Genomic DNA, 26,738 nt, shown 5'->3' on the forward strand with positions numbered 1-26,738 from the left:
TCATGAAGCTGAGTGTGAAACACAGAATAAAGGAGAAGTCATTTCTCATTCCTCATAGTTCTTGGAAATTAGCGTTACCATAATTGGCACCTCAAGTTCTCCTGCATCCTTTCCTACCAATTCTCATTCAATTTTAATATAAGAGAATTTTTTATTTAAAAAAAAAGCTTTGCCAAGCAGAAGAAAATTTCCGTGAAATTCTCACAGGAGAACACTATCTATGGTGGTCTGGTATTTATTTAGTGGTGAAATATTTAAGGAGAAGTAAATTATTTACTACTACTAGGCAATATTGAGTATCATTATTCAATTAAGTCTCAATAGAAAATATTCCCAATTCTTTATCCACAGCAGAGGTCTTCAAAGTTGAGAGCTTTAAGACTTGTGGACTTCAACTCCCAGAATTCTTCTTCCAGTCATGTTAGCTCAGGAATTCTGGGAGTTGAAGTCCACAAACCTTAAACTTGCGAAGTTTGAAGACCCTTGATCTAATCTATCTATCTATCTATCTATCTATCTATCTATCTATCTATCTATCTATCTATCTATCTATCTATCTATCTATCCATCCATCCATCCATCTATCCTACCTACTCTATCTCTCTTTCTCTCTACCTCTCTTTCTCCCTCTATCTATCTATTCTACCTACTCTATCTCTTTCTTTCTCTCTTTCTATCTATTCTCTCTTTCTTTCTCTACCTATTCCAGAGGTCTTCAAACTTAAGAGCTTTAAGGCTTGTGGACTTCAACTCCCAGAATTCCTCCTACAGTTATTTTAGCTCAGGAATTCTGGGAGTTGATGTCCACAAGTCTTAAACTTTCCAAGTTTGAAGACCCTTGATCTACAGCTTCAGTGGCTACAGGGTGGGAAGCTGATGATCAAGACTCAACACCTATCCACCTAGCACCACCATCAAAGAAATCAACCTCAAAAACACCTGTAGGAGAAACTTGGAAGAAACTCTATGCCCTCCAAGACTGACATAGAAAACATAAAGCCCATCATTCTTTCTGTGTTCTGAAAGAGCAAAACAGGCATGTAGGGTTGTTGAGGGCGGGAGGTTCCTTCTACGAGCTTGTAGGTTGGTTTCTAAATGTTTCCTTACCAGGTTGGGTAACATCTTCAATTTAAGGGGTATCACTGTCGGTGTTCTTCTGCTTATAAGGGTTTCATGTGGTGAGCAGCAGGTCAATATTGTGACACTCAACTGGACAATGTAACCTGCACTAATAGGAGGGAGGGAGGATTCTATACTTTAATTATATTGAATTGTGCAGGAATTATCCAGAGCTGGTTTTGCTTTCATGCTGTGCCGAAATGATGTACTCAACAAAGTTTTGCATTAAGAGATCGGATAGTCTCAACAGTATTTGCTTGGCTGGCTTCATCAGTCAGAACTTCGATGTTCAGATGCTTGCCAAGTGACTCATATTTATGATGGTTGCAATGTTCTGGGGTCATGTTTGTGACCTTCTGACAAGCAAAGTCAATGGGGAAGCCAGAGTCACTTCACAAACGTATGACTAATACAACAACTGCAGTGATTCGTTTGACAACTGTGGTGTGAAAGGTTGTAAAATGGGGCAAAACTCACTTAACAAATCTCTCATTCAGAAACAGAAATTTGGGGCTCAATTGTGGTCGTAAGTCGAGGACCACCGGTATTTTACGTCCTTCAGAATTCTAGGCCATAGTGAGGACTTGGTAACATTAGCAGCCCATAACATCCTATTGTTTTAAGTATCTTTAAAAGGTACGCTCTACTGGATTACATATAGCTTTCCATTTATCCTCAACTACTTTGTCAAGATATTTTTCAAGCTCCTTGCGCAGATAACAAGCTGTCCATTGTGGAGTAGAAGAGCATTATGGAAATGAGCAGTTATCACTGAGCTGTGTACATCCTCTGTAATTGGTACCCAACACGATGTGTGAATATGTTTGGAATAAATAATTGCAGGGAGTTTGTCAAGCATTGTTGATGTGGCTCTGGAATTCAAGAAAACTCCAAGGAGCAGCAGGAAACAGAATCAAATCGAATCAAATAGAAATAGAAATAGAATTTTTTATTGGCCAAGTGTGATTGGACACACAAGGAATTTGTCTTGGTGCAATGCTCTCAGTGTACATAAAAAGAAAAGATACATTCATCAAGCATCATCAGGTGCAACACTTAATGATAGTCATAGGGTACAATAAGAATAGACTAGAATAGAATAGACTAGACTAAACTAGAATAGAATAGAATAGAATATAGAGAATAGAACAGAATAGGAACATGAGACGAGAAGAGGGGAGAAGAGAAGAGGAATAAGAAAGAATGGGATAGGGTAGGGTAGGGTAGGGTAGGGTAGGATAGGATAGGATAGGATAGGATAGGATAGGATAGGATAGGATAGGATAGGATTCTTTATTGGCCAAGTGTATTGGACACACAAGGAATTTGTCTTGGTGCAAATGCTCTCAGTGTACATAAAAGAAAAGAGACATTCGTCAAGAGTCCAGAATCATCAGGTGCAACACTTAACAACAGTCATAGGGTACAATAAGCAATCAAATCATACTAGGAAACAGTCAATATAAATCATGGGATACAAGCAACAAAGTTACAGTCATACAGTCACAAGTGGGAAGGGATAGATGATAAGGAGTCATGAGGAGATTAATAGTAATAGTAGTGCAGACTTTGTAAATAGTTGGACAGTGTTGAGGGAATTATTTGTTTAGCAGAGTGATGGTTTTCTGGGGGAAAACTCCCCTTGTGTCTAGTTGTTCTGGTATGCAGTGCTCTGTAGCGTCGTGTTGAGGGAAGGAATTGAAACAGTTTATGTCTGGGATGTGAGGGGTCTGGAAATATTTTCACAGCCCTCTTTTTGACTCGTGCAGTATGCAGTTCCTCGACGGGAGGCAGGTTGGTAGTAATTGTTTTTTCTGCAGTCCTAATTACTCTCTGAAGTCTGTGTCTGCCCTGATGGGTTGCAGAACCAAACCAGACAGTTATAGAGGTGCAGATGACAGACTCCATAATTCCTCTGTAGAACTGGATCAGCAGCTCCTTGGGCAGTTTGAGGTCATGTGATATGATAGAACCTAGAAATTTGAAGGTCTCTACTGTTGATACTTAACAAATCTTAACTGGGATGATTCCCGACCTTTCTCCACCATTTCCCTCTGCCAAACCTAACAGAGCTGTAGCGTATGATAAAAACAGATATGTACAAACTGGAGCAGCAAGTCCAGTTTCAACATTGGACACCATCAGAAATTGACCGTAGTTGTTCTTAGACTGAGGTTGTGCCAGTCCTTGGTTTTGATTTTTATCTTCTTTGCCTTTGAGAAGGTTGTCTTAATCTTAACATTGTGCAGGTAGCCCTCAATTTATGGACACAATGGAGCCCAAAATTTCTGTTGTTAAGTGAGATTTGCCCCATTTTATGACCTTTCTTGCCACAGCTATGAAGTGAATCATTGCAGTTGATTAGTTAGCAACCCAGTTGTTAACGGAATCTGGTTTCCTCATTGGTTTTGCTGGTCAGGAGGTGTTGTGGTTCGCCGGCAGCCTATGCAGACGGCAGCAGAATTGGACAGTGGGGAAGAACAGGGACCAATCAGGAAGTCTGGAGAGAACTTGGATGGAGGATGCTGTGCCTGATGCAGAGATGGGGCCAGGACCACCTGGGAATGGGATGCTGACTCTGGAGCCTCTGAAGTCTGGCAGCAGCAAGGCAGAGGAACAAGGGGAGCCTGTTCCCAGCATGTGTGTGTGCAGAGCTGCTAGAAGGCGAGAGCAGCTGTGACAAAAAGGGTGACTCAGGAGTAAGGCTGGGAGGTGATTGCCCCTCCCCTAAGGCATAAAGGAAGTGCAAAGGTAGAGAAACCTTTGCAGGAAGCAAAGTCATTAGCTCTGTTCAGATTAAACCTTGAAGCTCTGTGTGGACTTTGTATTTTGGTTGGCTTTTTACAGTTAATTTGGCACTTTAATTGTTGGCAGCAATTCAAAGGAGAGAAAGGTGGGTGCTTATCTCGAGGGACTGTTTGGGACTCATTACGGGCTGGGAATGAACATAATTCCCAGTGTTGAAATAAACTAAAGTTGTTTGGAATAAGCATGTGCTTAATTACAGTCTCAGGGAATCTTGGTCAGAACAGGAGGTCACAAAAAATGATCGCATGACCTTGGCATACAATAAGGGTCATAAATGCGAATTAGTTGCCAATCATCTCAATTTTGATGTCCATGAGGATGCTGCAACAGTCATAACTGTGAAAAACGGTCATAAATCTTTTTTTTCCCCAGTGCCATTGTAACTTTGGGAGAGGCAAACCACAACTGCCTAATTGTTTTTTTCTGCCCTTCCTTCTTCAAAGTTAAGATAGCTTAAACCTGCCATTGTAGAGAGATGCACATCCAAGTATCTTGTGTGAATCAGTTTTATTTTCCCAATGGACAAGAACGCTGGAGCCAAAATTATAATTTAGCTCAATGCTTTTCATTGGGATTTATCACCAATTTATTATGATAATCCATTTTGGTTTGAATATTATGAGGACTCTAAAACAAGGTTTAGACACCAAAGAGTGACCGAAAAGCCTAGAGAAGTGACTAATGTCGATTATATGAGGCAAGAAAAATTATCCAATACATTTTTTAAAAGACTTTCTCTCAGATTGGAATCTGTAAAATAAAAACACTTCTAATCTGTTCAAACTCAATTTTTACTGGATACTTGAAATATTAAAGTAGTAATAAGGATTTAGTATGCTGAGTGCGGCAGCTCCTGGGAGCAAATGTGAGTTTATCTTGTGTTGGCTTTGCTTATCCGTGTTCCTGGCCTCCTCCCGACCATGTTGAATTACAGATGTGCCAGACTAATTACCTCATCTTGATTGGACTTATAGTTACACTTTTTGTTGACCACGTTTTAGACTTGATTCTCTGCGGCCAAAGGGTGTTGCTTGGAGAGGTTTTTCTCCAGCCAGAAGGTAACCAGGACTTTGGGCGCAAAGTTGGAGCTAATAAAGGGACTCCGACTGATTATCTGACTGTGTTGCCTTTGTGCCACGCCCCTTTGGGTCATCAAACTGGGTTCCCCGTTGACTTTGCTTGTCAGAAGGTCACAAAAGGGGATCACAAGAACCCAGGAACACTGCAACGGTCATAAATGTGAGTCAGTGGCCAAGCGGCTGGATTTTGATCACGTGACCATGGGGATGATGCAACGGTCATAAGTGTGAAAAAGGGTCATGATTCACTTTTTTCAGTCCCGTTGCAGCTTTGAATGGTCACTAAATGAACTGTTGTAAGTTGAGCACCACCTGTACATCTGGATCCTATCCATTACCAGGAAAGGTAGGGGTGTGTGTGTGTGTGTGTGTGTGTGTAAGTTAACTCCCAAGAGTTCCCATCTCAAGAGGCCACAACCTGCAAAACAAATGGCGTCCTAGCTCCAGGAAAAGCCCATTTGCTTCTTTATCTTAATGTGGACAATAGAAATTCAGACCCACTTTGGAGGATGCCGAAGTGTCTAAATCGGTTTATTGTTCACAGAAAGGATACAAGGTCAGTAAATGGAGGGCATTTGTTTGCTAGTCCTTTTTAATTGATTGGTTGATTTAAGTCAGAGGTTTCCAAACTTGACAACTTTAAGATTGGTGGACTTCAACTCCCAGAATTCATTTATTTTTTATTTTGATTTATTTTGATTTGTCAATCGCTTACAAGATAATAGGTATAAGTATATGCATAGTTATGAATACATGAAATGGGTACACATAAGAAAAATAAAAGAAACAATAGGACAGGGACTATTGTTGGTGCGCTTATGCATGCTCCCTACAGACCTCTTGGGGAAGGGGTGAGGTCAATAGTTAGACAGTGTAAGGTTAAAGTTTTGGGGTTTGGGGAAGAAACCACAGAGTCAGGTAGAGTATTCCAGACATTGACCACTCTGTTGCTGAAGTCGTATTTCCTGTAATCCAGTTTGGTGCAGTTAACCTTGAGTTTGTATCAATTATGTGCTCTTGTATTATTATGATTGAAGCTGAAGTATTCATTGATGGGTAGGACATTGCAATGTATGATTTTATATATTATACTTAGATCGGACCGAAGGTGGCGTAGTTCTAGGTTTTCTAGGTCTAGAATTTCGAGTCTGGTGGCATAAGGTATTCTGCAATGAGTAGGAGTGGAGAATTCATCTTGTGAAATATTCCTGGACTTTCTCAACTGTGTTAATATCAGATACGTAATGTGGGTTCCAGATTGATGAGCTATATTCAAGTATTGGTCTAGCAAATGTTTTGTATGCTCTAGTTAGAAGTGTGATATTACCAGAGAAAAAGCTACATAGGATTCTTCAACCAGAATAGCTGGTACTTGAAGTTCACCAGTCTTAAAGTTGCCAAGTTTGGGGACCCCTGATTTAAGTGATGCCCCACTCCCAAACAATTCTAGGATACTAAAAATTACTATTTGGGGAGAAGTTAAGGTCCAATGACTGTGTGTGGTACAAAACTAAAATATATATATATATATCCAAAGCACCTGAGGGTAGAATGAGAAGTAATGGATGGAAGATCGTTAAAGAGCGATCCAACCTACAACTAAGGAGAAAAATCCTAACTGTGAGGACAATAACCAGACAATTAACCTTTAGAGCTTGTGAGTGCTCATCTCTAAAGAGTATTCAAGTAGAGACTGGACAGCCATTTGTCTGGAATGATATAGGGTTACCTGCTTGGGAAAGGGGTTGGACTAGAAGACCTCCAAGGTTCCTTCAACTCTGTTATTCTATGTTCTGAAATCTAAGTTTAGCTAGTTATTTATCTGTACAGAAAAAAAAAGCCTAAACTCTTCCTTGCACTGTGTGAACTTCTTGGTCTCCACAGACTTCAGCCTGAGGTTGTCGGACTGGTCTGTTCCAGGTTAGCTTTCCAATTGCAGCCGTTTATCTTAATCATTCCAAACTAGATCTCAGTTTCCTGAATTATGCAGAAGCCATTCCTTTCAGATTTAAGCACTGAGAGTTCGGTCCTGGTTAGCAAAGGGAGGGTATGGTTTGAAATTTCCCATAGTTCAAAGAGCTGCCGTTATTCTGAGACGGCTCGTAGCTGAGTGTAGTAATAAGGGGCAGCTCCAATCTCTGGCTTGTTTACCTGTCTTCAGGATTAAAGCGATGCAGGCAGGGGTGGGATGCAATTTTTTAAACTCCCTGTTCTGTGGGCGTGGCTAGGTGGGCATGGCCAGGGGGCCAAGTGACTGGGGTGGGTGTATTTTCTTTTGTTTTGTTGCCTCCTGAGCCTCAGGGAAGCCTCCTGAGTGAAGCAGAACAACAGCAAGGGGGGGGGGGGGTGATTAGCTAGAAAGCAAGAAATCCAGTAGCTAATCTAAATCGCGTGGCACAGCTGATCTTCAGAAAACAGCTGATCGGTGGGCGGGGGGAGGAAATACCTCGATCTCTAAAGCTATCGGTTCACCCGAACCGAACCAGGCTGAGAATCCCACCCTTGGATGCAGGTCACGGCCAACGCTTCAGCTGCAAATATAAACTCTTTGGTTCAACAATCTCCCCCTGTACAAAATATATTCTTCATTATAAATATAAAATCAGGACTTATGGGAATAGTTCCTGCTATACTTAGAAAAAAATACCTTTCCGCTTAACAGTTTTACTTGAAATCTTATTTGCATGCTTTACGTTATCCTTAATGCGGTTATTTAATGAGAAGAAATTCTCATTAAATAATGTTTAATTCTGCATATAAGAAGAGTATTGCTGAACTCCCTGTGCATGGTGAATTACTAGACTGTGTAAGTACAGCCACTGTATTATATAAATATGGCTTGAGTCTCATTCAATAAATAATTACAACAACCCATGATCAATCAAAAGAAATAATTCCGCAATAGCAAGCACTCACATGATTCGTTCTAGAAAATATTGGTAAAAAACCATGGAACTATAAGTTGCTCTAGTATATATTTTTCAGGAATGTGAACAGGCACGGCCATTTTATCATGTTTGTTGGGCATGTGAAAACTCAGAAAGTTCTGGATGCAAATACGTACACTAATTCAAAAGATCTTAAAGACTATAATATACAACTGAAACCAGAGGTTTTTCTTTTGACATTGATAGATAGGCAGTTGGGGGGGGGAAAGTCATGGAACTTTGCATGATAATTGCAGTGTGGTTATTTGCATGTTCAAAGGTGGAAAAACTCAGCATTACTCTCAATAGAGGAATGGTTGAGATGATGGAACTTGGAGAGGCAACCAGAACTGACTTCCTTGATTAGAGACAAGACAACACCTATTTTAGTTGCTAGAAACAACTAAATTGCTTTGCATGAAACAACGAAAAATGGCTTTGATGATTAGAAAGTAGATAATGGAAAAAGAGAGCTTTTCTTGTAACCATAGAGTAAAAGATAATTTTGTAATTGTACTTATTATTTGCTGAAAAAAATCAGAAGCTATTTCTTTCTATTTCTTTTCATTCTTTCAATTTGCACCTTTTGTCATTTTGGGGTTTTTTTTCCCTCTCCTTTTACTTTCCTTTATTTTATATTAATTCTTTTTTTTAATAAAGTTTCATTGAGTTTTAACAAAACAAATAAAACATCTTATTTGAGTACAGCATTGTTCCAGTTATCACATTTCCATATAGACACAATTTCATATGCATATTTATCTTATGTATTCAACTTCATATCTTATTACTCTTTTTCCAACTTCTCACTATTTCTCCCTTTACTTCTCTTAATTTTCTTTTATGGTTATCTCATTTTCTTCTTATTCAATTGTATTTCTTTTACCTAAATTTCTATATCTTTTTATTCATTGTACTTATACTTTTGTCTGTCTTGTTTACAATTTCATATGTTCTCTTTCAACATGCTTAAGAAGCAAAATTCCCCCTAAGATTGCCAATTGAAGGGCAACACCTTTAAATCTTATTGTTATTATCATATGAAATCTCATTAAACATTGAATTTGTGCATTCTAAAATTATAACATTCAAATTTCTAATATCTATTTTATATCATGTAGATCTCATCATTCAGACTCTGCTTGGTACTTCCCCTTGAAAATGTAAAAAGAAAAATTCTAAAAAACATAGCAAAAACAATATATATATATAAACATTAGTAAACAAAATAGTTATTCAAAATCATTCTAGTATTGGTATGAACCTTGTAAATCTTTCACATTTCTTTTCAATATCTATCAATCTTTGAGAACAATCTAAATGTTTCCCTCCCTTCTTCATTATTACTTAACTGTTAATAAGCATACCATTGGATAGTCATACAGTTTTATCTTATAAATTATTTACTATTAATAAGCAAAATAATTATTCAAATTCATTCTAATAACTGGTATAAATTTCCTTATAAATCTTTCACATTTCTTTTCAATATTTTATCAATCTTTAGAAACAATTGCAATGTTTCCCTCTCTTCTTTATTATTGCATTAATTGTAAATAAACTTACCATTACATATCAACACAGTTTTATATCATAGTTTATTTACTTATTTCATTTCTAACTCATTCTGCTGTCACAACACTATCTTTTGTACCTTTGCAGAATCCTCGCTTTTAATTTAATTTAACCATTGTCTCTGTGTTTTCTAGCTGAGCAAATACCTTTAATCCAAGTACTTTTTCCCTTTTTCTTTATTTCCTGTTTTATTTCCTGTTATTAATTGCCCCCCTCCATCTTCTCCTATTTTTGCCAAGTTTTGCAATCTTTCATTAAAATCTGACAGATACCTTCACCTCTCTGTTGATCTTCTCAGCAGAGATTTCTGGACCATGTGATTATTTCCTGACCATTTGTAAAATATTTCCCGCACATGTGAGCAAAGATGTCATAATTTTGCTTAAAATCTGCTCCATACAACGTCGAAATGCTACACAACAACAGATCACTCACGAGAAGTTCTGCAAAGAGGCTGCAGTGAGACAAATTCATCCTTCGTTGCAGTTCAACCCTTCCCTTTCCGCTGAGCAACCCAAGACATTTTCCAGTAGAGGTAGTCCTCAACTTATGACCACAATTGAGCCCCAAAATTATGTTGCTTAACATTTGTTAAGTGAGTTTTGCCCCATTTTATGACCTTTCTGGCCATATATGTTAAGTGAATCACTGCGGTAAAGTTACTAAGCCAGCTGTTAAGTGAATCAGAGTTCCCCGTCACAAGAGGGGATCCTGTGACCCCCTGAGATACTGTAACCATCACAAATATCAGTCAGTTGTCGATCAGCCGAATATAAGTCACATGACCATGGGGATGTTGTAATGCTCATAAGCAGTGGTGGGATTCAAAATTTTTTACTACTGGTTCTGTGGGCGGGGCTTGGTGGGCATGGCCATGTGATTGGGTGGGTGTGGCTTTTATGCTTTGCTTTTTTGCAGCACCCACCCGGTTTTTGGACCTTCTGGGGCTCAGAAGAGCCTCTAGGGGAGCGTTTTTGCTCCCCTAAGGCTCCTCTGGGGGCTCAGAAAGGCAAAAATGGAGGGGGGGGCTCCGCAAGGGGAATCCCGGCACAGCTGATCATATGAACAGCTGATTGTCAGGAGGGAAAAAAAGAAACAAATACCTTGAGGGGTGAGTGTCAGGTGGGCGGGTCCAGCAATAACCAGGAGACTGGGCCAGGGGCGTGGCCAACCAGAACTTACTTCCGGTTTGGTGACCCACACCAAACCCTTGCTACCGGTTCACCTGATCCAGTGGGAACTGGCTGAATAACTCCACTGGTCATAAGTGTGAAAAATGGCCATACATCACTTTTTTCATAACTTTGAATGGTCACTAAATGAACTGCTGTTAAGTCAAGGACTATCTGTACCACAAAGCCCAACCTGAATATCTTCTCCAACATATTAGGGAGAAAGGCAGTGACTGGTCTATAATTACCCAGTGCCAATTGCAGTGGAATAAAGGAATTGAATCTTCTGGTCCCACCTACAACCAACACTCTAATCCAGTTCTTCCCAACATGGTGATCTCTGGATATATCACTCCTACAATGAGCGGAATTCCCTACTGGCCAGAAATTCTGGTATCAACCCTTAAGCTGACCTGACTGAAGCCATCTTGACAGCTTCAGGGTTGCGCACACTTTCGGCACACAACGACAAAAAGGTTAGCCATCACTGATCTAACCTATGGAGGGCTTTAGCAGTATAACTGTGCACATGAATAGTCAAGACCTTGTTGATGATCCAAGCTTTGTAAAGGACCTTGGAATACTCATCTCTAATGATCCAAGTGCTAGAGCCCATTGTAACTACATAGCCAAAAAGGCATTAAGAGTTGTTAACCTAATCCTACGTAGCTTTTTCTCTGGTAATATCACACTAATAACTAGAGCATATAAAACATTTGCTAGACCAATACTCGAATACAGCTCATCAGTCTGGAACCCACATTACATATCTGATATTAACACAGTTGAGAAAGTCCAGAAATATTTCACAGGAAGAGTTCTCCACTCCTCTATTTGTTGCAGAATACCTTATGTCACCAGACTCGAAATTCTAGACCTAGAAAACCTAGAACTACGCCGCCTTCGGTCCGATCTAAGTACAATATATAAAATCATACATTGCAATGTCCTACCTGTCAATGAATACTTCAGCTTCAGTCATAACAATACAAGAGCAAACAATAGATACAAACTCAAGGTTAATCACAGCAAACTTGATTGCAGGAAATACGACTTCAGCAACAGAGTAGTCAATGTCTGGAATGCTCTACCTGACTCTGTGGTTTCTTCCCCAAACCCCAAAAACTTTAACCTTAGACTGTCTTCTATTGACCTCACCCCTTCCTAAGAGGTCTGTAGGGAGCGTGCATAAGTACACCAATCATGTCTACAGTGCCTGTCCTATTCTTTCTTTTATTTTTTTTATTTTTTTTATATGCATCGATGTATTCATTACTATGTTTTTTACTTATACCTATTACCTTGTAAGCAATTGACAAAAATAAATAAATAAAAAAAAAAAACAACAACAGAGGAAGAAAAGTGTTGTGGGTGTATGTTTAATGAAAACGTTATTGAAGACACACCCTTGACTTAAATCTAAACAAAGTTCTACTTGGAATGATAAATCCTGAGAACAGAAAAGAGAAGTTGCAGAAGTTACAAAGATGTTTCCATCTCTTTCCCATCACGTTCCTCTTATTTTGACAACATTTTTCTCAGCATCCCTACTACGATGGAGTCGAAATGTCACTGAGCTTCATTTCACATTTTCCTTTCTCCTTGTTGGTCCAAGCCTTGATTTGTTTTGCCGACACAATGCAATATAGCATGATGGAATGTGCCATCCATGTGATATTGTGGATGCCACGATTCTGCTTCAGAAAAGATAATGTCATGAAAACGCATGACGACGGTTACAGTCAATACCATTCACTAAGAATTTAAGCCAAGAAGCCAAGGATTGTGGATGACCAAGAAGAACCGGCCACTTCAATCAAACAGCACAGAACAAATCAGCAGTAAAACAACACAAATGTTCAGGAGGCGAATATAATTTTTTGGCAATCTATTCAGCTGTCTCCAACTTTTGAAACAAACATCATCCTTTTAGAACATTCTGTGCAGCCCGACAAATGTCACTCCGGCATTCATTAGTAATATTCCTCCAAGCCTCTGCAGTGGGTAAAGTTATTGTATCTGACACCGCAAATAAAGTATGTTGCATAATTTTAACGCAAGCGCTCATAGATTCTGTCTTGCCCTTTTTTAAACAGCTGTCCATCAAAACAGTCCATCAAAGCCAAATGTATGTATGTATGTATGTATGTATGTGTATGTGTGTGTGTGTATATATATATATATATATATATATATATATATATATATGAATGATAGCCGTTCGTTTACTCGGAGCCAAGCTGCACTAAAAGCCTCCAATACAGGAACACAATGTTGTCAGTCAATCAAGACCAAAAAAAAAAAAAAAAAAGCTACAAAACAGACAGAAGATATTAGAAACACCAATCAAGCAGAACACAGCAAACCAATAAACACAGACCAAGACTCCCAACCAGTCAGGATGAAGAAAAAACCATTCTGGCACAGCAGTAGGCTAGCACCAAATTTAAAACTGAAACGCCTGTGAAAGTCTGACTCACAGACGAACTCAATACAGAAGCCTGATGATGGCAGATGAGATTCTGCCGAAACGTTGCTACAACTTTAAAAGCACAACTATAATGACGTGGGAAAATATGTAATCAAGATTTATATGCTCAGAGAAGCCAACAGGATGGGACTGTTGCATTTGAAGGTTCAGAAGAAAATTGTAACTAATTACTTCGATATTGCTTTCTCAATACAGGATTACAATTAAGTCGCAGTGTGAAGCAATAAATGAATGGTAACAAACCGACAAAAACAGCCACTGTCAGGAGTACTTTGGTGATGGGAAGTAATGTAAGCATTACTTATAAGTTTTATGATTCTCATTTAATTTGCATCCCGGCTGCTCGGGCTATACGCAAATGGCCATCTCTAGAGCAGGCAGTGAAAACTGATGGACAAAAACTATCTGGTCTTAAATCTGCTTCAGAAGCTACTTAGGTAAATGCAATCTAGTCAAATCTGACTTTGGGTGGAGAAATCCTTCACTCCCTTGATTTGTTCCCAGAAATCATCCAGTGTTGTTCCAGGCAGATTCCGGTCATCTCCCAGATTCAGTCTATTCCACTTTTTTTTTTTCCTTTCTAAGTGTTTTTCCCAGTGAGACCAGTCTATCAGGGCAACATGGTCTACCTAATTATGGGATGAAGCCTACTGCTTCCACTTTCGCCTTTCAACCCCAACCCAGGAGCCTTTGCAGGCAGTCATTTTCCTGACAAACTATTTTTTTGTGTTGAATGTATGTTTACCAGCAAAGAAATAAAGGGAGACTAGCATAGATCTATTTCAAACCATTTAGCTCTCATCAGCTAGCCATACCCTTCTGGGATTCAAACCTGGGCTGCTTACATATGAGGTAGATGTATTAATCTCTAATCAACCTCTTTTTCCTTTCTGTTTTCCTCAACCATGTTAAGCAAGAGTTTTCTTCTAGTCCACCACAAACACACAAAATACATGGCACTATTTCTAATTAGCTGGACTGACGATGTTAACGGTGATTATTTTCTCCTCAGGAAAGGTATGGTTTTTTTCTCCTTGCGAGTATCATATGGTGGCACTTTTGTGGAAATGCACCTAAAACCAGAGGCCATTCCAAGACATGCCAGGGTGGGATCTGGAACTGCTTTTCAGCTTCACAAGGAGGGACTTGGTTGCTACCAAGGATCAACTGCATTTGCTTCCCATTAATATTTTCCCTACCCAAGTAACATTTGATGGGGAAATCTTGTGCGTGACTGGTTCAAATAGTACCAATTTTGGTAAGGGGAAAGTTTTTATTAGACACCTACAAATACTATAAACCAGGGATGTCAAACTATCTGGCCCGCAGGGCTGGCCTGGAAACAATAAAGGACTGGCCCACGGTGCCTCTGCCAGCATAAATGGAGCTCAGGAGGGCCTTGCGTGGGCCTGTTTTTGCTGGCAGAGGGCTATCGAAGCAAACTAAAAACAAAACAAAAGGAGAAATGTTTCCCCTTTTGCATTTGAGCGTGCAAGAAGGGACAGGAAAGGAGAAAAGGGAAAGAGGAAAGACGAAGAAAAAGAAGGGAAGATGGGAAGAGAGTAAGGAAGGAAAAAGAAGGAAAAAGAAAGAAGGAAAGGAATAAGAAAGGAGAATGAAGAGGGAAGGAAATAGAAGAAAAGGAAGGAAGGAAGGAAGGAAGGAAGGAAGGAAGGAAGGAAGGAAGGAAGGAAGGAATTTTAGCATTTGGCCACCACAGTTGCCCCCGGCATGAGTGACGTTGAGATGGCCACACCCACGCCCACGGTGGCCACGCATGCCCACCCCTGCCCCTCTGGTGTCAAACACAACCCTGATGCAGCCCTCAATGAAGTAGAGTCTGACACTCATTCAAAAACCAGTCAAAAGTATTCCACTGTTTTTCATCCGAACCTAGACAAGAGTGCAAAGTCTAGTCCTCATGAAACCCCCAAAGACTGTTTTTAACAACTTGAAAGGGAAGATCAGTTCCCAAACAAAGCTAAGGAATCCCCTCCAGACCACTTAAACCAAATGTGGCAGGTCCTCTCTGTATACTTCAACCTTCCTCAATTTGGGAACCACTCGATCTGTTGGGATTTCAATATGTGGCAATCCTAGCCAATCTGAGGATTATAGGAACCACAGATGCAAAGAAACTCAAGAACACCAGATTAGTGAAAGTAGAATGTAGGTGCATTTTGGTGATATACGCGACTGATAACACTCTTGGCATTAATTCCTAAGTGGAAGGCTACAGATGTATTTTCTCACTATTAATTAGAACACAATTTCAAGGATAGTATTTTTCTGACTTGTCTTTCTTTGGTATATGAGAAAATGCACTTTTCTTTCACATGAGATTCTGGGGTGATTCCATTTTGGTTGAGAAACTGCTGTCGGCCAGGTTTCCCCTTGAGTGCTAGATATATTATCTCAGAACAGACAGCGCAGGAAAATACTGTTTGTTGAACTGACAAGCCATCCACGTTGACAATACTTTTCATCATTGAACCAAAAGGTTGTAACTCTTGCTTGGGAACAACAGTGCACTGCATAGTTTGCAGAAAAGGAATAAACCTTACCGTTCAAGAATCTTTCAAGAGTTTGCCACAACTTTTCTTCAACTAATAATATACACCTTGCCATTTATCTGAATTACAGAAGATCTTCAAGGACATTCTTTCCCATAAGTGTTATTTTTTTTAAAAAAAAAATATTTGGTAAAAACAGTGTGAAAAGCAGAATCTGAGGAACTAACCTGGGGCCTGCTGGTGTACAACTTCTGGATCCTGCAGATGGATGAAAATGAGAAGCCCAGCTGCTCCGAACAGAAGGATGAAGGAAAACATGCAGGTCAGCTTCATCATTGAAGTCCTCTATCAATCCAGTTTAAGCCCACCGAAAGAAGAAAAGGCCTCCGCTTTGATCCCCAAAGCTTCAGTTGAGGTCAGCATCTCAGTTGGCTTCCTGGTTCAAGGGCTACCTGGTAGAAAGAAAGCAGTGAGCGGCTACTAAATATTGTGCATCTCTAATAAACTTCCTATAGCTTGCCTCTTCTCTCCTCCCACCCCTCCTTGGGCCTAGCAACCAAGAATATGAAACAGCAAAACACTCCATGTGGAGATTTGTTCCAGGGAACGGACGTCCATCTGTATTTTAACATGCTCGCTGCATCTGTTATTCAAAATATTTTAGGATGCTATTTTAGCTTGTTAAATTCTTGTTTAAGATGTTGTGCCTTGTAAACTGCTTTGGGGAGGCTGTGCCTCAAAAGACAACATGAATCCTGAAGTTAGGAGAGATAGAACAATCCACATTCTGCTAAGTGCAATGGATTTAAAAATAAATATTTGGAATTAGCATTTTTTTTTAAAAAAAAGCAAAGCCATCATGCAGTTCATTCTCACTTGTTATAAAAAAGAGGAAAAAGCCCTGGATGAGAAATGGAGAACCATGTTTTTTTTAGAGGGAGCAAGCAGGCCCTCCTTTTCTTAATAGCCCTCAGCAGATGCCAGCACTTAAAAGATAATGAGTTTTTTGAAAGAAGCCAAGTATCTAGACAGCTCTATTCGTAAGCAATTACTCTCACCCAAGATCCAACACAGGAAAAAGCCATTAAGCCACAATAGGAATTACCCAGGATCCTTTAAGCCCCCTTCACTGCTTCACCCTCAGAAACTTCAGCCAAACTTAGCTCAGAAAAACACCTAGGATTTGGACTTTGCCTATAGAGCCAGCTATGACCCCTACATAACCCCTACATGGCCCCATGGGAGTCTGACAACAGCCAATAGAATACATGTTCTTGCACAGGAACAGGAAGCTCAAGGAGAAGGTATAAAAGCCCCTCACTCTCAACTCCACATGGTCAGATGCACCAGAATCACATGTGCTTGATGGTTCTGCTTCATTAATAAACCATCTTTCCAATCAGCCTCCATGTTTCCAGTGTCTTTTTCCTGGCTTGGAACTGAACCTGATGGATATTTCTTCCCACAGCATCTTCACCAAAATAAAATAAAAAAGAGGGAGGGGGGCTGGCTCAGGAATTCTGGGTGTTGAAGTCCACAAGTCATAAAAGGTTCCTTATCCCTGCTTAATGCCACCATTTTTCCAATGTCATATCTGTGACTTTCCAGCAGGCAGGAACAGCCTCCTTCCCTGGCCAAACCTTCTGTTAAAAGATCCTGGCTGCTAAAAATGGGGGAACCAAGAGACTCTTTTCCCAGAGAATCAGGAAGAAAACTCAGTGGTATCAACCAGGACCTTTTCTAGTCTCAGGTCGCTGCAAATGCTAAATGAATCAAACACTTTTTTAAAAAATGGGTTTTTGCGCTGTTTAAAGGGGCAATAAAAGAGGAAATACCCTATGCGGTGTTTCAAAATTGACAACTCATTTGTATAATAAATAAAGTTATTTAATTATTGTCACTTTATTGTTCTTGTTGGCCACATTAAAGAGTTATGCATGATTTGCTCAGGGAATAGGTCATTCTAAAAAGGTATTACTGAGATTCTATTTTATTATGTTTTCTGGAAATTGAACATGCAATGGTATTTTGTATGCTTTAAGACCAAGAATAAGTTTTTCTTTCAAAAGAAAAGGAAATTATGCCTGATAGCATACATTAATGCCCAAAAGTATTGGGATGCTTCTTGGTTATTGTTTTAATTAACACATTGCACTTAGGTGTTATAATTTTCAGATAACAGGATGCACGGCTACATATATTTTTTAAAAAAACTGGAAATCCCCCTTGCAAAGAGAAACATTTGTTTCCAAAGTTTCATATCCCGCAAACAAGTTGCCCGCCTTAAAGGCTGTTTTGGACGCAAATTCCTTCATGTTGTGTGGTTGGGCTCCGCTCCATCCTCACAGGCAGTTTCTATCAGATCTTTCAGGTAGGCCAGACTAGGAAACCCAAAGCTATGAATCCTTTTACCTCTAGGAGACCCTTGAGATGGTTCTCAGATTATATTTCTGCCTCCAACTCAATATTTTGTATCTGAGCATTATTTTGGTTGCGTCTCTTCCTCAGGGCCCTTTCTAAAGCCCACTGCAGTTTCACAGGAGAAAAAAAATTATTATCAGAAATAAAATTCTGCAGAGGATGATTGGCTTAAGTTGGCTTAAGTTTACCCAAGAAAGCATATTTACAGGGGCAATGTTAGGCATGTTTCAGGAGATCCACTGCCTAACAGATAATCGGAGTTGGAAGGGACCTTGTAGGTCATCTAGTTCAACCCCCTTCCCAAGCAGAAGACCCTACACCACTTCTGACGGATGGCAGTCCAATCTCTTCTTGAAAGTCTCAAGTGATGATGTTCCCACAACTTCTGAGGGCAACTTCTGTTCCATTGATTGATTCTTCTCGATGTCAGAAAATTCCTGCTTATTTCTAGGTTAAATATTTCCTTGTTCAGTTTCCATCCATTATTCCTTGTCTGGAGTTGCCCTGCAACCCCCGCAACGTTAATCAGACCCCCGGGGCAGGACATGGGACTATACAGATTTCCTCCTGGGAGCTCCTGCTCTCCCTTCCTCTCCAATCTACACAAGACAACCCAGAAATTAGAAAAGGATCAACCAACAGGATGAATGTTATGGAGAAGAAGTACAGCTCTACAAAGAGGGACCAGAGGACATAGCTAAAGCACAATTCCTCAGTGTTGTCAACTAAGATGGGTGGCTGGGTGGCTGGGGAATTCTGGGAGTTGAAGGCCGAACATCTTAAAAGTTGAGAAGTTTGGGAACCATTATTCTAAAGCAGAGGTGGGAAACCGTGGTTCCTTTATGACTTGTGGACTTCAACTCCCAGAATTCCTGAGCCAGCTAGTATGCTGGGTCAGGAATTCTGGGAGTTGAAGTCCACAAGTCATAAAGGAACCATGGTTTCCCACCTCTGTAATCTAAAGCAGGGGTCCTCAAATTTGACAACTTTAAGACTTGTGGACTTCAACTCCCAGAGTTCTCCAGCCAGTGGAGAACTCTGGGAGTTGAAGTCCACAAGTCTTAAAGTTGCCAAGTTTGGAGACCTCTCATCCAAAGGGTTTAAGATGAAAGGTGAGCCAAGCCATTTTTCCTCCTCACTCCTCACTCCTCAGCCTCTAGGCTTCTATGCTCTCCACAAGGATTGTTGTGGGGTTTTTTTCCACAGTGTCCTATACAACACACAACAACTAACAAGACCCGGCCCGTTGCCCAAGGACAGTTTTCTGTTTTGTTCAATGACGACTGAATGGTAGGTATGAGAATAGATTTCAATCTCCACAATGTTAAGGAGACAGTGCGTGATATGGTGCCTTCAGAGAGACAGCTGGTGTGATGGATCACAGCCTGGTTTCCCAGGAATAAGGAAATTCATTCCAAGGAGGAGGGTGAGGCGAGCGACAACATGGGAAATAGTTGGACTGGAAACAGGGCAAGAGACTTAGAATAACCACTCCTAGAATCTCACAGGGTATATCCGATAGGATGAGAGCAGCCTGGCATGATTCAGCCTATATGGTGTGCAAAATTAAAGAAATGAACTATCTGAATTGTTATAAGTTGTTCTTACACTTAGTCTTAGCCTGACATCCTTCAAGTCAAGTCAATCTTGTCTCCTGGTGACAATGGGACAAGTCTTTGCAGATATCAAAAGTGGCTTGTCCCACCCTTCTTCCTAGGACAGAGTGAGAGGAACTGACAAACCCAGTTGACCTCAGGTCTAAAGATTCAAATATCCCCAGGTTCAGTGACACAAATACTTGCCATCTCAAACATGTAGACTACAAAAAACATTCTAGTTCTGTTTTAAAATCCCATCTACCCATTGCCTTCCCCCATCTTCTACATCTTCTAACCAAACATAGTAATTTCTTCTACTCCATCATCTGTTTTCATTTCATGATTTCAAATGTAGCTTTCTGTTTTCTCCAGGGAAATCTCAACCTTTATTTGGTTCAAGAGGGCTTTTATAGTCTATATGATACGCTTAGCCACTCTCTCTCCAGATTCAGAATTCAGAGGCAGAATTCTTACTTTTTTCTCAATGTCCATAATCTCACAGTCACAACTGGAAAAACATTACATTAACTATTTGATCTGTATTACATAAAACGACCATGCACAAGATTCTGTTTTGTATTGTATTCTCTATCCAAAGATGCAGCAAAGCTCTGGATTAATGTGTTGTGTGAACCCTTTGTTTTCTAAGAAGGTTCATGGCATTCTTGAAAATTGTCTCTCACAACAAATTTGAAAGCGTGAGTAGAGTCTCTATCCTGATTCTTTGAAGAATGGGCATGAATGAGCATCCCCAAGTCAACTCTAAGCCTTGAAAAAGGGCTTATATAAAGCAGAGTACAGGTATTACACAGACATAAATGCTTAGACGGTGCCATGCCCTTGTTAGAGTTGGACTCTGAGGGAGAGGAGGAACAGTGGACAGGGAGTGGGAGTGTGGCTCCAGAGGTGGTGGAGGAGGCTGGGGAGGGGCTGAGGCCAGCTGGGCAGTCAGAGGAAGAACCAGGCCCATTCCCCCCTCCATCCTAGGGCACGCAGGGAGGAATGGAGAAGGAAGCAACTTGGCTTACGAGAGAGGAAGCGGCCATGATCCTCCACATTGGTTGCAGCTGGGGAGACTAGTATATAAGAGAGATGATTACAACAGAGAAGTAAAGCGTGTGTTATTTTGGGCTGAAGTTATCTTGGTTGGCGTCCTTCCAACAGACTGTGCCTTGTTATCAGGGGTGGAATTAAAAAAATTTTAACAACTGGTTCTGTGGGCGTGACTAGGTGAGCATGGATTGGGTGGGCGTGGCTGCTTCTTTTTTGGAGCAGCACCCCCCTTTTGCAGGAAGCCTCCTGGGGGGAACGTTTTGCTCCCAGAAGGCTTCCCTGGGGCCCAGGAAGGCAAAAAATGGAGCCTGGGGGAGACTCTCAACACCACCCCCCACGCTCTGTTTTGGGGCCTCCTTGGCCTCAAGGAAGCCTCTTGGGTGAAGTAGTAAGACAGAGAGGGGGATCCCAGCACAGCTGATCATCAGAAAAGCTGATCGTTGGGAGGGAGGGAAAAAGAAATACCTTAAGGAGTGACTGGGCAGTGGAGAACACAGTCAGCGATGTCGCGCATGTGTGATAAGGACTGACTGGGGGGGGAGGGAGGGGCACAGAGGGGCGGGGCCAGCCAGGGGCATGATTTGCCGGTTCTCCAAACTGTGCAGAATCATAACAACCGGTTCTATAGAACTGGTCCGAAGTGGGAGAATCCCACTCCTGCTTGTTAGCTCCTTGAATTTGGTAATTACTTATCCTGGTCCGTTGTGCAATTTCCTTCATTGTAGTTTGTTTTGGTTTTTTATTTCGCCTCTATCTGCTCATTAAGTTTGGACTGTATTGCTTTCCTTTGAAGACTATTTCTGAGTACATTTTATCTCCAACTGAGAATTATTGAACATTGGGGCCAAGTTGGAGGCATTAAAGGACATTTATTTATGTTTTGGATTTTGTTACATTTGTGTTACACTCCGAGTCATCACAGATGGTTTCTTACATGTCTGAGCCATTATTTGACCCCGCGTGAGTGAGGGGCACCAGGTCTTCCAAGGGTTGCACAGCCAACACCTCAAGAAAGCAACAGAGCTTAGCTATTTATTTTATTTATTTGATTTGTCAATCGCTTACAAGCTAATAGGTATAAGTATAAACATGAGCAAGAATACAGAAAATAGGTACGAGTAAATGGGGACAATAGGACAGGGTCAGTAGGCATGATTGTACACTTATGCACACCCCTTACAGACCTCTTAGGAATGGGGTGAGGTCAATAGTGGTTAGTCTGAGGTTAAAGGAGTGGGGGTTTGAGGATGTAACAGCAGAGTCAGGTAGTGCATTCCAGGCTACATATTCCAGCTACTTATGGGCAACAGTGTAAAATCAAAACCAGGATAAAACATAAACAGTCAAGTACACACTGGAGGAGACTCTGCATCCAGTTTTGGTCACCACATTACAATAAAGATGTTGAGACTCTGGAAAAAAGGTGCAAAGAAGAGCAACTAAGATGATTGAAGGCCTGGAGACTAAAACATATGAAGAACGGCTGCAGGATTTTTGTTTATCTAGGCTACAGAAAAGAAGAAGAAATAGGGGGGACAGGATAGCAGTATGCCAATACTTGAGAGGCTGCCAGAAAGAGGAGGGGGTCAAATTATTCTCCAACGCACCAAAGAAGGCAAGACAAGAAACAATGGATGGAAACTAATCAAGGGGAGAAGCAACCTGGAATTGAGGAGAAACTTACTAACAGGGAGGACAATTAACCAGTGGGACAGAAGTTGCCTTCAGACCTTGTGGGTGCTTCACAATGGAGGTTTTTAAGAAGAGACTGGACAGCCACACAGAGCATGTCTGAAATGGCATAGGGTCTCCTGCTTGAGCAGGGGGCTGGACAAGAAGACCTCCAAGGTCTCTCCCAGCTCTATTCTGATTCTCCTCCAAAAAATAGTGGGAGACACACCCCTGCAGACAAAGAGATGCACTCATATCAGGGGTGGGATTCTACAGGTTTGCACCTATTTTCTAGAACCGGTTGTTAACATTCTAAGCAGTCCGGAGAACCGGTTGTTAGAAGAAATTACTGGCCTAATCCTGTAAGGAAGGCAGGAAGGAAACATTCTGGTGTTGCTTACAGAAACTGCCTCTCTGCTAACCCTTATTGCATTCTTGGCAGGACTAGACTTCCTGTCTCTGGAACTTCTCTGGAGGTTTTTCCCCTCTTTTGCTGGTACTTTGCTCATGTGGAGTGACCATTCAAAGTTACAATGGCACTGAAAAAAGTGACTTATGACCATTTTTCACACTTACGACTGTTGCAGCATCCCACAGTCATGAGAGGCCAGCTGAGGAGATGCGTGCCTTGATGTGAGTGATGTTGAGTTGGCCACACCCAGCCAATCACATGACCACCAAGCCACACCCACCAACTAAGCCACGCCCACAGAACTGGTTGTTAAAAAATTTGAATCCCACCCCTGCCTCAAATTATACATTTCAGAAAGGAGCGGAAAAATTATGGGTGCATATGCACATTCATAAGTAATAAGATACTAGACGTCGGGATCCTTCCTGCCCTTCTGCTATCTACAGAGAACAATGGTCTTTATTAAAAGAAACATTTGCATCTTGACATTCAGGTGTTGCTATGGGAATGTTCTGATAAAACTCACCACAGGCTGCTGTGAGCTACAAGGACACATTCCTTATGTCTCAATTTGTCTATTAAAACAGTCCCATTCGTCTGCAAAATGATTTTAACCACAACAGGGGAGGGAAAAATCATAACCAGGACAACAACAGTACAGGTAGTCTTTGACTTACGACCCCAATTGAGCCCAGAGTTTCTGTTGCTAAGCGAGACAGCTGTTAAATGAGTTCTGCCCCATTTTACGGCCTTTCTGGCCACAGACGTTACGTGAATCATAGCAATTGTTAAGTTAGTAACACGCTTGTTAAGTGAATCTGACTTCCCCATTGGCTTTGCTTGCAGAAAGCGATCACATGACCCCAGGACTCTGCAACTGTCATAAGATATGGATCAGTTCAAACGCTCTGCTATCATCCCAGTGTCAAAGAAGCCCTCCATCGGGGAACTGAATGACTACACATCAGTTTTGCTCTAACCTCTGTAGTTATGAAGACCTTTGAAAAGCTTGTGCTGTCCCACCTGAAAACCATCACGGATCTGCTGTTAGATCCCATGCAGTTTGCCTACCGAACAAATAGATCGACAGATGATGCTGTTAATTAATATGGCTCTGCACTACATTCTAAAACAGGGGTCTCCAACCTTGGCAACTTTAAGCCTGGAGGACTTTAACTCCCAGAATTCTCCAGCCCGCTTTGGCTGGCTGGGGAATTCTGGGAGTTGAAGTCCGCCAGGCTTAAAGTTGCCAAGGTTGGAGACCTCTGTCCTAAAACACCTTGAATCTCCAAATACCTATGCAAGGGTCCTTGTAGACTTCAGTTCAGCATTCAATACCATCATTCCAGACATTCTTCTAACTAAACTAAACCAGCTAGCGATACCTGAACACACTTGTAAATGAATCATAAGCTTCCTAACAGACAGGAAGCAGCAGGTGAAGCTAGGCAGAATCACATCCAATACCTGTACAATCAGCACAGCCACACCACCCCCAAGGCTGTGTGCTTTCTCCACTTCTCCCTATATCACTGTCCAACTATTTGCAAAGTCTGCACTATTACTATTCCTCTTCTCATCACGCCTTATCACCCATCCCCTTCCACTTGTGACTGTAACTTTGTCGCTTGTATCCTTACGATTTATATGGACTGTTCCTAGTATGGTTTGATTGCTTATTGTACTCTATGACTATCATTAAGTGTTGTACCTAATGATTCTTGATTCTGATGAATGCATCTCTTCTTTTATGTCCACTGAGAGCATTTGCACCAAGACAAATTCCTTGTGTGTCCAAACACACTTGGCCAATAAAGCATTCTATTCTATTCTAGTTGTCAAGCGTCCAAATTTTGATCGCATGACCATGTGAAAAAAAGGTCACATCACTTTTTTCAGTGCTGTGATAACTTCGAACGGTCACTAAATGAAATTGTTGCAAGTCAAGAACTACCTGTCCAAGCTGAGAATGTATTTAAAGCCCAAATCCACCTGGAGCTAATCAGTCTATTAAGCCCCCAGACTCCTGCAATCCCAAAGCCAAGCCAGAAGCCAACTTAAGCCATCATTGATTTCCCAAAACAGGCAGCATTATGACTGAGTAGCTACAACATGCATAGCCAGGTCAGGAAAAAGCATAGTGCCTGCATGTGCACACATGCAAACTTGGGTAGAGCGTATGTGTGTATGTGTGTGAGAGGAGTTGTTCTGAGTTGTTTTGAAGTTTACACAATTAGCAAATTGTGTAAACACAAACTGATTAGTCCAGGGGTCTTCAAACTTGACAGCTTTAAGACTTGTGGACTTCAACTCCCAGAATTCCTCCTCCAGTCATGTTAGCTCAGGAATTGTTTGTTTGTTTGTTTATTTATGTCAATCGCTTACAAGATATTAGGTATAACCATAGGTATAAGAACACAGGAAATAGGTAAATGGGGACAATAGGACAGGGGCAGTAGGCACGATGGTGCACTTATACATGCTCCTTAATTCGGGGAGTTGAAGTCCACAAGTCTTAAAGTTTGGGGACCCCTGCGTCTAGTTGCACAAAGACCTCATTTCTGTCTCGTGCCAAAGACTATCATAAGCAGAGCTGAGTAAACAAGCACTAAGCTTTTGCAGTCAAAACCATTTCTCCTTATAAGTTTTCCAGGTACAAATTACTGCAGGGCTCACGAGCTGCTAATCTTCATAATATCACGCTACATCCATTAGCAAGTTAATGAGCGAGGCTTGAAGGTCCTCCATGGGTAGTTTATACTACTTTTGATCCAAAAACTATCATAAGCAGTTTTTTTTTAATGCTCTTTACTCAGATGAAAATCTTCCAGGAGCTCCCTCGGAAGACTGCAAATAGCAAATGGGGGAACCATTTGGTCTTGCTTTCTTTGCTATCGGAATAGAAGCGATGCAGGTAACCGGATTCCCTTTTGGAAATGCGAAGGGAATGGGACTCTTTGCCAACAGACTCGGAGAGGTAGACCTGGTCTGAGGCTGAATGTTTCCATTCCACCAAGAGCCTTAGCGGAAGATTTTCCTCCCAGAAAAAAATGCATGCAGGAAAGACTGGAGGTGGGGAGCCTTCCAGTCAATCGATCAATTAATCGATCAATCAATCAATCCGAATAAAGCTGGAAGGCAGGGGTGGGATGCAAATATTTCTACTACTGGTTCTGTGGGCATAGCTAGGTGGGTGTGGCTAGGTGGGTGTGGCCATGTGATTGGGTGGGTGTGGCTTCTTCTTTTTCTTATCTTTTTTGCAGCACCCCACCAGCGCTCTGTTTATTGGCCTCCTGGGCCTCAGGGAAGCCTCCTGGGGAGGGGGGGCCTTTTTGCACGGAAGTCCCTTGGGCGAAGCAGTAAGACAGCGAGGGGAACCCCAGCACAGCTGATCATCAGAATAGCTGACTGCTGGGAGGGGAGGGAAAGAAATACCTTAAGGGGTGGCTGGGTGGGGGAGAATGCAGTCAGCGATGTCGCCCATGCACAATAAGGACGGACTGGGCAGGGAGGGGAGGGTGGAGAGGGGCGGGGCCAGTGCAGAATCATAACAACCAGTTCTACAGAACCAGTCCGAACCAGTAGAATCCCACCCCTGCTGGAAGGGACCTTGGAGGTCTTCTAGTCCAACTCCCTGTTAAAGCAGGAGGCCCTAGACCAGGGGTGTCAAACTGAATTTCTTCGAGGGCCAGATCAGAATTGCAGTTCTCCTCCACAGGTCGGCCAGGGGGTTGGGAGATGGGACAGACACATCCTGCAGCACCCTGCTGGCCAAAATGGGGTGCGGGGGAGCCTCATTCATGCCCGTGCGCCCCGTTTTGGCTGCCAGAGGCACCGCAGGGCCGGCCCTTTGTTATTTTCAGGACAGCCCCATGGGCCAGATTTAAGCACCCCATGGG

The 26,738-nt window shown here is 41.5% G+C and overlaps 1 protein-coding gene across 1 annotated transcript in view; it reads right to left on the reverse strand.

The window, feature by feature from the left end:
• The window catches only part of CHST8 (carbohydrate sulfotransferase 8), a 317,845-nt gene that overhangs the window by 228,510 nt on the left and 62,597 nt on the right, over window positions 1-26,738 (reverse strand). Inside the window, exon 2 of the mRNA XM_087940402.1 lies at window positions 15,912-16,136. Coding sequence (XP_087796528.1) covers window positions 15,912-16,020 — 109 coding nt within the window. The 5' untranslated portion in view covers window positions 16,021-16,136. The remainder of the gene's footprint in view (window positions 1-15,911; window positions 16,137-26,738) is intronic.

Source organism: Pseudonaja textilis, chromosome 11 (assembly GCF_049901715.1).
Source record: "Pseudonaja textilis isolate UNSWEBS1 chromosome 11, rPseTex1.2, whole genome shotgun sequence".
In the NCBI taxonomy this organism is placed as follows: domain Eukaryota; kingdom Metazoa; phylum Chordata; class Lepidosauria; order Squamata; family Elapidae; genus Pseudonaja; species Pseudonaja textilis.